Here is a 12,187-nt window from a genome sequence, read left to right as displayed (position 1 = left end):
CTTACCTTCATATTTACATCTGCTCCATTACAGACCAAAAGTTCTAAACACAATGCTCCATGTGTTGATGCAGCAGCAAAGTGCAAAGGTGTAAAACCTCTCTCATTCATCTGATTTACATTAGCACCACAGTCTATAAGTTCATTTACTACAACATCTTGTCCATTGTAGCAAGCTACATGAAGAGGTGTATTTCCGTAGGCATTTGGTTCATTCATCTGATGGGAAAAAACAAGACGATTAGTTAAGATACTGTGAAATTCTACCAAATTTCTTTTATGCCATCATGCAACAGTATTTAACTAAGTACAACAGAACATCTTTTGTTGTTATACAGGATGTCTTCATTGCATTCTGGAATACCACAAAACATTAAATGTGTTCTGGACTAGATTTCCTTGACCAAAAAACTTTAGAATGGAATACTTTTTAACCTCTCTGAGAGGAGATAATTAAAGTGTTTGGTAGTGTGAAAGGAATAGTTGTGTGAAATGAAGGTATTCTGCCACTTGTAAATAGAATTCTCCAAGTTTATTACCACAGCAGATCCACATTGTTGGGATCATGTACCTTGATTCTATGAGCCCCAAAAGCTCCTATAATGCAGAGACATTGATGGCAAGTACACACCCTTCCCTTGATCTAAACATCAAGATTGTATACTGGAGGGTCTCACACTTTCTTGCTTTTGTAGGCACACCCCATTGCACGCAACAGAGTCTCCTTGCATTCCTTAGCCCCTCCTCAAGATGCCTGTGTGCCACACTGCCATCCCCTTCTATTTCAGGGGCTCTCTGCAACCTACCTCTCATGCCAGTGGCGGTGTGCCCTCATCGTTTCTTCTCCACATTCACTCTTCTGCCACATGCCAGGGTCTCTGTGTGCATCTCTATGCATCACTTTCTCCCATACCAAGGTCCCTCATTCTCCCCACTGCCAGGGTCATCCAGTCTCTCATAAGCCCACCAAGGGTTCTGTGTGCCACCAATTCATCCCCAATGCCAGGGCTCTGTGAATGCCCCATGTCCACACATTATGCTGGACTATGTTAATGGCTACCATCAATCAGTTCTTTAATCTATAGACAACTACAGAAGTGGCTAAAGCTCCTGGGTGTGCTAGATGAATGGAAAGGGCTCCAGGTGCCCCCATTTCCCTCTTCCCCTCCTCCCCCAATTTTCACCAAAATCAATAGGGTTTGTTCACTGATGCCTAAAACATTCCCTGAAATTTTGGAATTGAGTGGATGCAGTGTTCAAAAGTTATCACATTACTGATAGACAAGTTCCAGTGACTCCACCTCCCTCAATTCCTTACTGCCAGTTCCAAATACATAGTAATAATCTAGAAAAACAAAGCAGAAAAGTGGGTGAGTGTTGGTCTGCAGAGGCAACATGCTCTGACAACTCCAGTTAAAAGTGAAGAATGTTTTTTTATCTTCTGCAAATTGTTTTTGCAGATCCCTTTTAATGGACAAGAACCTCACAGAGGATGGTTGAGTATTTAAACAGCAGAACTGCTATCCCAAAATGAACATTAGGGACTTAAAACTAAAATTTTACTCCTGCTGGAATTCTGCACCATTGCACGATGCAGAATTTGCGCAGAATTAATGTTCCTCACAGAATTTTATTTTTTCACGCAGAATGTGACAGCCGGAGCCCAGCTGCCAACAGCAGGACCTCCTGTATTTCAAAAATACTATTTTGAAATAAATTACCAAAATAACAAACTGGTGTGAGAGTGTAAAATATGCAGAATTTAAAAATACTGTGTGCAGATTTTTTAATATTGGGGCACAGAATCCCCCCAGGAGTAATTAAATGTAGACACTTAGGTGCCTAGATCTAGTCATCTAAATAAGTGGCCTGTTGTTCCATGGTACTGAATGTCTGCGGGGCCTACTGAATTTAATAGGAATTTTGGGTGCCAAATACTTCTGAAAATCAGGCCACATATTAAGGTGCCTAAATATGGATTTTAGGCACCTAAGTTTGGAAATATTTGTCTTAGCTCCTAACATACGAGAAGCTAATACCGCATTAATGTGCAAATTGAGCTCCAAGTTACATTATATAAAGAAACATCATAGTTTTCAAACTACAACTTCAGAAGCAATGGCCACTCTGTGCAAGATTGTAAGGTGACTCAAAAGGTGAAACTCCAATAGGCTTACAATTCAGTTTAATAAATTTCTTTTTATCATCTCAAAAATACTGACAATATTTTTGTTAATACATTTTTATAACTAGGTACTTATATGACCATCATTAGTGTAGTATCAGAGTACTTCACAATCGTTAATGATTTACCCTCAAAACTCCTGTGAGATAAGGAAGCTTTATCCCCACTTTACAGATGGGGAACTGAAACAAGAGATTAAGTGACTTCCTCAAGGTCACAGAAAAAGTGTACATCAGAGCTAGCAACAGAACTCCAATCTCCCGAGTCCCAGTCTAGTGCCTTAAACATAGGATCATTCCTTCCCTCCTGGAAGATAATGAAACCATTTAAGGACAAGTTTACCCTTAAGTGAAAATCTGTAGAAGAAACTTGAGCCTAGGAAGTGAAGTCCTGTAATCAATAAATAAATGAGTGAAGACCTTGTGAAGTACTCTTACTACCATTATTCTTGATCATGAAGAAAGGAGCATTCTCTGCGCCACTATATTCCTGATCAGTAATAGTTTAGATTTTTCTTATGTTATTTGCCTTTGGCAACATGTTTACTTACATCAACGCCAAGATCTAGAAGATATTTGACTACGCTGATCATTCCACTAGATGCTGCAGCATGTAGGGGTGTATATGATTTCTTGTCTTTGCATGTCACTTCAGCTCCATGGGTCACAAGTAATTTCACAACTTCAATGTGACCTGGGCAAATAAAAGAATAAACAAATAATATTAAGACGCAACTTGATTTATCAATTGTGCTCTGACTTTTACAAAAATAATACCAATTTATTATTAGCTGCACTTGATCAACTTTTAAAGGTGAAAAATCCAGTACAGACTCTCCTCATTTAAAAGAAGCAAAGAACCATATTCTTTCCCTACCTCATTTCCTTACGATTTATAAAGGCAGTCTAAAATATTTTCTCCATGTATTTTCTCCTACTCCAAACAATCTCTCTAGCCTTGATTTTTGTTTTATATAAAAAATATCAGATCTTGTCTTCTGTTTTTGCTGAAGGATTTTTTGGAGGACTTAAAACCGTACATCAGCCCATTAGCTCTCAAATCCAACTGAGAGGGGAAGGGATTTTTAGTAAGCTATTTAAAACTTTTGCTTATCTGATTTAATACCTATCTAACCCAAACTTCTGTCAAAGATTTGAAAGAAAAGCTCAGAACCTTGCTCCTTCAAACTGAAGACTGAGAAAACTTCCATTTAATTTCTTAAGGCCTCCTGCATGAATCGTGAAAAGACTTCATATTCCTGAAGTTTTTAAAGTAGAAACAAGCAGAAAGATAAGTCTCTTTTTAAGAAAACATTTCTAGACTTTGTAATATAAAAAATTTAAATGATTTTTCCTTTACAGATATGTTATTTTTTGAAAACTTTACCCAAAGTGATTTAGAAACCCAAGTTCCATTTTCAAAAGCGACTTAAGAATTCATAAGCTTAAGTCTCATTGAAAGTCAATGGGACATACGCTCCTAATTCCCCAGGTCATTTTTTAAAATAAAGGCTTGCCTATGCTTAAAAGGCTGCAGCAGCATAGCTGTACCAATGCATCTGCGGCGCTGTAGCGCTTCAGTGAAGACACTACCTACGCTGATGGAAGGGCTTCTCCCATTGGCATAGGATGATAATCCAGCTCCACGAGAGGCGGTAACTATGTTGATGAGAGAAGCCCTCCCCATCAACATAGCACTGTCTACACTGGGAGTTAGGTTGTTATAACTTAATTTATGTTGGTGTAACTTATGTTGCTTAGGAGGGTGTTTTATTCATGAATGAGTGACATAAGTTATGCCATCATAAACCATAGTCTAGACATAGCTTAAGTGAGAATCAGGTCCACTGTATATGAACTGATTTCTTAAAAAAAAATTAAGAAGTTAATTTTATCCCTCCCTCTCCGCTGTCCCCAAATCTATTTAAAAAATGAAAATTAGACAAGTGATATGCTCCAGGGATAAAGTATCCTATTACGTTTCTATAAAAGTAGCATGTGCTAAAATTGGTAGATAGAATGTAGCTTAGCTGAACAAGAGAAAGCATTTGTTTTTCCAGCTGGGTGAGCACACACCACAAAATGTACGTGTCCTCATTACAACCCCGATAATGCTTGTCCATACATAGCTGTGGCATCACAAACACTGAATTTCATTCCCTCAAAAGTACTTCTGCAGGCAGGATAAATCAGATCTTAAATATTTATCTCTAAGAACACTGGATCAATAACAGTCACACACATCAACTTCTTGGCTGAAGTGATTATCAACAGTTGAAGTCTGATTTCAGCATGGCTTCAAACAATGAGTAATGGTATTAACACTGCTTAATTCACTGGGAAGTGTCAGCAACTTTCTAGCTGCCATAAGCCTCCCCCCTACAGAAGAAAGTCTGTGATCTTGTTCTGTTTTACTCTTTGGCACTATGAGTATGGATTTCCCAGCATGATGTACATATTTTACACTAGTACTGGATGGCTCCAATCCCCTGATTTCAAGGATGAAAGACTAATTTAAAACAGGCTTCAAACACAGATTTCTGCAAATTGGATTATTGATATTCTTACTTGTATAAGTGAAGCAATTTCTAGGACAAGAAATCCAATTATTTGTGACTAGATCACTTTTACAACCATTCTGATCTATCAGGTGACCATCCATTTAAGTTTTTTTTTCTTCTTCTCAAATATGCATTTTCTACTTTGTAAACTACAAAAGACTTTACAGACCTCAGCACCAAGCATGCTTGCAGTGCTTTATAAAGTTATTTAACAACTCTTCCTCGATCCATACAAATTTAGGAGTTTTATTTATTGGGCAGATATCTATTCTGACTTCTTTATATTTAAACAGAAACATATGTACCATGACCCCTCCCCCCACCAATTATTATTATTATTAATAGATTGAGTAAACGATTTGAAAATTGTATTTTCAATGTTTCCAGCTCCTGTCTCTACTTTCTGTTTCAAGTCAGGATTTGGGAATACTGTCCTGACAAAACTCTCTTCAGATAAAAGCAACACTGAAAGAGCAAACAGTACCTTAGCAAAGGCCTGGGCTAACAATGCTTCTGCAGTAACAGACAGGGGAAGTTTTACTCCTCTAAGGCCTTATCTAGAGTAAAGGGGGTGAGGGGTAAAATCAATTTTTAACCCCATTTAAAACATTACTTAGCATCTAATATATATGCAGTTTAATATCTTTAAAATCATGTTAGATTTTGACCAGCAAATATAATTTTAGAGAGGTTAGCACCTAGCATAGATGCAGTTTAAATGATGTTTCAAATGGAGTTAACTAACTCAAGGAACCCAACTTAATTAAAAAAATGTTAATGATTAAACAATGTAAGTCATTATATAATATATTGCTTAACATCGTTAATTCTCTATCAAGATATAGAATCGTAGGACTGAAAGGGACCTTGAGAGGTCAGTGCACTGCAGAGGCACTGACCAACAATGATTTTGCTCTCTCCCCTTCCCCCCCGGACCCCATGGCTTTTATTTCTTTCTGTTGTCCTGAGACTTTTAACTCCCCCACATCAGAAAGTATTCAGTTCCCCTCCCACCACAAAGAAGTTAATATGAATTGTTAAAAATAAAAAGACATTAAGGTTTTGTTTAAATAATTTTGAAAAACAGAAATGTTAATGATTAAACAATGTAAGTCATTATATAATATATTGCTTAACATCGTTAATTCTCTATCAAGATATAGAATCATAGGACTGAAAGGGACCTTGAGAGGTCATCTAGTCCCCTGCACTCATGATGAAGTGCAACTGCCATTAACAGTGCTATAGATTGAACACTGCACAAATGTTTAGGAGTAACTGGGAGTAGGGAAACAGTTAGACAAATTGTAAACTACCCAGAATTGAATTTGATCAGCACATTAATGCAAAACTACTACTCTAGAGTGCTGAGAGATCTCTAATGATTACAAATGGATCTTGGTTTATATCTCATCTGACGAATTCCTATACTTGCAGAGCACATAATATCAATTTTTCTATTTTCACTCTTCTCTCCTGGGCTGGATAAACTATTATTTTTGAAAGTCAAACTGCACCACTGAATAGTCAAGACTATGGAATGGCATCAATTAACTTTTTCCTGCAATTGAGAATTAAACTCAGGTTAACCAATGCTGACTTAATACGGTATGTTTATCACATAATTTCCATTCTGAAGTGACACCTGCTTCTAGCCAATTTCCTGGAAATAGATATCTGTTACTGTTCGGAGCTGTGGCCACTACCATAAATTCTTCAGTGAGAACTAATACAGCCCTACTGAGATAAAAGAAAGGAGAACTGAAAGCAATTACAGCTGGTACCAAGTCATAAGAAATTACAACTTTTTTGATGTCAACAGAAAGTATTTTGTAAGTACACAGATGCCACAAGTAGAAAAGACATGTGAGGAAAAAAATGTGTTGCACCTGCTCAGAAGTCAAAGAAAACTGGTTGTTACTGAAAAGTGCATCAGTAGCTGCCTATGACTTATTTAGAAGTATAACTGAGTTATTTAGTCAAGGCTCTTATCTGCTTTTCTTTTAATCTTTTCACTTCTTGAATGAAGCTGGAGGTGAGGAACCATGACTACAGACAAGCTGAAGAAAATAATTCCCATACTTATTATAAACAGCAAAGTTCTACATACAGGGCTAATGGAAGGAATTCTACATAAAGGAAACCTATATCATTCTGACGTGATAACCAACCCATCGTGGACAACTTCATCATCAGAGGCAAGACAATGATTGGGAAAAAGAGGCTGAAATCCTGCAATAAAAGTGGAAGTGCAATAATTTGACGTTTTATTCTTGGTCCATTTCCCTGTTAAATAAACAAAACGAAACAAAACCCAAGCAGGGAGCCAATCAACCAGAAATACAGCTATCTTAAAGGCTATTCTTCTTCCTTTTTGAGTCCGCTTCTGATACTTTACTAGAAAACATCATATTTTTAGTAAGGCTTTTGACATAGTCCCACATGACATTCTCATAAGCAAACTTGGAAATGTGGCCTAGATTAAATTACTATAAGATGGGTACACAACTGATTGAAAGACCATATTCAAAGAGTAGTTCTCAATGGTTATCTATCAAACTGGAGGTCTCACAGAGGTCAGTTGCAGGCCCAGTACTATCAATATTTTCATTAATGATTTGGATAATGGAGTGGAAAGCATGCTTATAAAATTCGTGGATGATGCCAAGCTGGGAGGAAATGCAAGCACTTGGAGAACAGGATTAAAATGCAAAATGGTCTTGACAAAATAGAGAATTGGTCGGAAATCAACAAAATGAAATTCAGTAAAGACAAGTGCAAAGTGCTACACTTAAGGAAAAAATTAAATGTACATACACAAAATGGAGAACAACTGACTAGGCATTGGAATTGCTGAAAAGGATCTGGGAATTACAGCACATCGCAAATTGAATGAGACAATGTGATGCAGTTGCAAAAAAAAGCTATTATCTTTCTTGGATGTATTAACAGGAGTATCATATGTAAGACATGAGAGGCAACTGTCCTGCTCTACTTGGCACAGGTCAGGCCTCAGCTGGACTAATGTGTCCAATTCAGGGTGGCACACTTTAGAAAAGATGTGGATAAATTGGAGAGAGTTCAGTAGAGAGCAACAAAAATGGTAGAAGGTTTAGAAAACCTGACCTATGAGGAAAGGTTAAAGACTGAGCATGTTTAGTCTTGAGAAGAAAACCTGAGGGGTGACCTGTAACAGTCTTCAAATAGGTTAACGGCTGTTCTAAAGAGGACAGTAATCAATCTTTCTCCATGTCCATTGAAGGGAGAACAAGACGTAATGGGCCTAATCTGCAGAAGGGAGATTTAGGATAGATATTAGGAAAAAGGTTTTTAACTATAAGGGTAGTGAAATTCTGGACTAGGCATCCAAGGGAAGTTGTAGATCCCCATCTTTGGAGATTTTTTTAAGAACACGTTGGACAACACCTGTCAGGGAAGGTCTAGGTTCACTTGATTCTGCCTCAGTAGAGTGGGCTGGAACAGATGACTTCTCAAGGTCCCTTCCAGTCACATTTCTATGACTCTATAACCACCACTTATGAGTGATGGAGAATTATATTTATCTCTATTCAGTTTCCTCGTACGCCGATCTTTCCTCTTAGTAGACATGGGGCATTAGTGCACAAATTTTCAATCAGGAATCCACATTAAACCAAAAAGTGTTAATGTTTAGGGGGGAAACTGTTTTACTTTCCTTTCTTAAAATAAATTAGCATGTCATTTTTTTCTGCCACAAAAGCATTCATAAAAAAAAAACAGTTTGCTGTATCCTATTACAAATTTTATATGAGATGTATAGATACATTCCTTGTAATCACCTACTAAGTAACCTTGACTAAATGTTCTTGCCTAGAAATTAAAGTATATAAATTCAATAAAATGAAGTGACTGACTTTCTCCCTAATGCACAGAGAATCAGTTGCAAAGGTGTACATACCCATATATGCTCCCCAATGTATAGCTCGTCTGTCTTTCTTGTCAAATGCATTAATATTGGCACCTCTAGACAATAACAAACTCACCATCTAGGGTGAAGAAAGAAAAATAAGTAAAATACCTCTGCTCAGAATATAAAACTATGCATAGAATGTGGCATAATAATGAAAGCAAAGAATAAATCTTGGGTGAAATGAAACCAAATTTTTAAATCTTTTAAAACCACCATTCCATTTACATCACTTCTGATATTTTGTGCATTTAAGTACACTGGATGCCCACATTGGTGACAATGTTGTGATCATGGGGTCCTCTAAATTATATATCAAGTGACAACCAAAATATTTCAGATTACCTATTTTATGCAACTGTTTAACAACCATGGCATACTATATGTACTGTATCTACTACATACATACTGTTTATTAAAACTAAAAAAAGTTAGTTAAAAATCTATGTATTTAATCACCCAACAAATTTACGTATTAAAAACCTTTCATTTCCATACAAATTGCTGAAAATGGATAACTTACACTATGGCTTCAGTCACTAGAAATTAATTTACAATTTAAGTTTATGATTTTAGCAGAACCCAGACTATAAATAAAAGGTTGATTTTTTCTGGGGGAATGCAGAAACTAGAAAAAAAGCATTCCTAAAGGCTAGTAAGAAGGCCATACCTCACCACTGGAACAGTATTCTTCAGGGCTTTAGTATAGGGATGTTAAAACTGTAAATGTACTTTAGTGTACATTTTAGTGTACATTTTACCATTACCAGATCATGTACACGCATGCAAATAACAAATAATCAGAGCTTTGGTGGGAGGCAAGCGGGCTAAGAAACAAGATCTGGAAAATAATCCATACCTCAGCATGTCCACTGAAGGCTGCATGATGTAATGCTGTTCTACCTGCTCGATCTGACACATTTACATTACTTAGAAGAGGCACCAAAGCTTCAGCACATTTAACAGCTTTATTTGCAGCTGCTATATGTAGGGGTGTCTGCCAGTTTTTGTCACGGGCATTGACATCTGCGGAATGCTTTAACAACACCTGAACAGCATCCTGAAAATATTTGCAATAAAATAAATTACATTACCAAAGAACTAAAAGAATATACTTAGCAACTCCATGTAAAGTACAACAGAATCTCACTAATTCACACTTTGATAAACTGCATTCACATGTATTTTCAGGTTAAAAGTTTATTCTCAAGCCCAGCAAGATTCTGGGATGGTTATAGATCCCTCAAACACAGCTAAGGCACTTACAATTGGCATTTGACACTGGTGGAATTCCCCATCACAAGATCAATAATGCTCAAGACTCCCTCTATTAGTATGCATTAGTGAGGCACTACTGTACTTAAAATATTTTACTACCAATTGTTAGACACCTTTTTTCAAAGAATAAAAATAGCTGCAAATGGTATATTATAGATATGGAGAGTTTAATAACCATACTTTTTACACATCTGCCTGTTTATAATACTATCATATTATAAACAGACATCTGCAAAAGGAATATAATTTTTAATGGTGCCAAAGTGACAATCCTGCTGCTTTAGAGTTCTATACCACAGTAATTTTGTAAGTAAGAAGTTTCATTCTCCTTTATAAAATCAAGTTTAAACTGCAAACTTTTATACCGTTCCTTTTACATTCCTACAGAAAGTAAAACCAAAAACAGTCTTGTTAATAACATATGCACACAATTGCACACAAAGGAAAACAGCTTGTCAATACAAATATTAAGATGTAGATGCAATACTTCATTTTTTCATTAAGTCCACAGAGTTTTCCACAATTCATTAATTGTTCTGATTGTTCCTTTAGTCAAATGAAAAAAGAGTGCAAAAACAAGGTTACCACTCTGAACTTAAAACATTCTACTAAGGCTAAATATTGCAGGCGTCTTAAATTACAGAGCAATGTTCCGCATACACGTCTGGGCTGCAATACCTAGACATCGCTGTGAATCATGGGTGGAGCGGAAATAGTAACACTACATTCCATGTATTTATTCCATTAGAAGAACCTGTCAAAAGTTATCCTAAACTATATATTTAATTTCTTCTCCTCTCAATAAACAAAAAATGTAAGAGCAACCTAGAAAATACTTGAAATAGCGAAATGGATATGGACCCAAAATGTATTTAATGGTTTACTAGGAAAAAACTGATTATATATCAAGTCTTTGGCTCCTTTGAGACTAATATCAATGAAACCACTACAAGAATCAGGAAATAAATACTAGAAGAGCTCTGGTATTGGTTGGGCACAAACTGTCAAAGGAAACGCTAATTTTACTGTAAAAAATTGCTCTGGTCTTAGCGTATGGTTAGTATGTGTATGTGCAGTGATGTATTTTCAAATTAAATGAATCTGCTTAACTTTTTTTGGGGGGGGGGGGAAGAGAAACACACCAGCACACAAAAGGAGTGCAAATTCAGATTCTGAAGACTAAAAGTCTAAGCTGAAATATGTTCAAGAAAAAAAAAGTTTGAAAACAAAGTCACCAAATATATTCAAGATATTTAGGGTGACCAGATGTTCTTGTTTAATTGGGTCTGCCCTCATTTGGGGGGATAGTCCTGCTGGATTATACCAAAACCAGGATTTAATCATAGGGCTTCCTTAGCTACTGTACACAAGAGCTTGAACAACTACACTCCGCCCCAGAAACCAGTCAGTAACCACCTCAAGAGGGAGCATCTCTGTGCTACTCCCAGCTGCAGGGTGTGCTAGTATGTGTTCCCATCCATCTATTTATAAGGTCTTCCATCATCCTAATATTTAAGTGCCTCCCAAATATGTAAAAGTAGAAACAACACTAACAAGTTCTCTTTCTTCCATTCCAATCTCTAGGATAAATAAATTTGATTAGTGTATAAGATTTGTTTAGTTGGATGTTGTGCGTGTATAGAAACTCTAGGGAAAACTAAGAATAAATAAATTTTGCATTTAAAAGTAATTAGTTCTGTGGTCACTTATCTCTTGCAGGAGTAAATTCCATAGTTTAGATCCAGTCACTGTGTCTTCCACACACCCTCCCAGAGTTGGCTGACAGATTCATTGTTTTGATACAATGTTGTTGTTATAGGTGGTCATGGTCACAGAGGGAGAGTGCTCTCTCAGGTAGCTAAGACAAGCCCATGGAAGGCTTTGAATATCAGGACAGAGGACTTAAGTTGGACTATATTCAATGGGGAGCCACTACAAAGAAATGAGCGACAGGTGACCTGTGTTGCTATAGAAACAGACTGCTTTACAGTGTATTAGCTGAAGCTTTTGCATATCTAAGGCACGCGGGGGTTGGGTCAAAATGAAGTCCTGCTGGAGTCCAGTTCCTTGTGGGGAGAAAGAAGTGGGGGAGGTAGTTGTAGAAGTTAAAAAGGTCCTGTGGGGCAGACCTCTGGCTTGGTCCATTGTGTGGGAGAGAAGTGGTACCCTTTGAAGGTTGGGGAAGGATAGGTCCCAATCTCCAGATTTATATATAGTTC

The 12,187-nt window shown here is 36.9% G+C and overlaps 1 protein-coding gene across 2 annotated transcripts in view; it reads right to left on the bottom strand.

Moving 5' to 3' along the window:
- ANKRD28 (ankyrin repeat domain 28) overlaps nt 1-12,187 on the bottom strand; it is a 124,947-nt gene that overhangs the window by 55,394 nt on the left and 57,366 nt on the right. For both annotated transcript variants that reach the window (XM_065397814.1, XM_065397815.1), the window contains exons 5-8: nt 9,550-9,750; nt 8,682-8,769; nt 2,735-2,877; nt 6-218 (exon numbers count right to left, since the gene is read on the bottom strand). In XM_065397814.1, the coding sequence (XP_065253886.1) occupies nt 6-218; nt 2,735-2,877; nt 8,682-8,769; nt 9,550-9,750 (645 nt within the window). The remainder of the gene's footprint in view (nt 1-5; nt 219-2,734; nt 2,878-8,681; nt 8,770-9,549; nt 9,751-12,187) is intronic.

The sequence above is a fragment of the Emys orbicularis genome, chromosome 2 (assembly GCF_028017835.1).
Source record: "Emys orbicularis isolate rEmyOrb1 chromosome 2, rEmyOrb1.hap1, whole genome shotgun sequence".
Taxonomy (NCBI): Eukaryota; Metazoa; Chordata; order Testudines; family Emydidae; genus Emys; species Emys orbicularis.
This window is presented reverse-complemented; position numbering and strand designations above follow the sequence as displayed.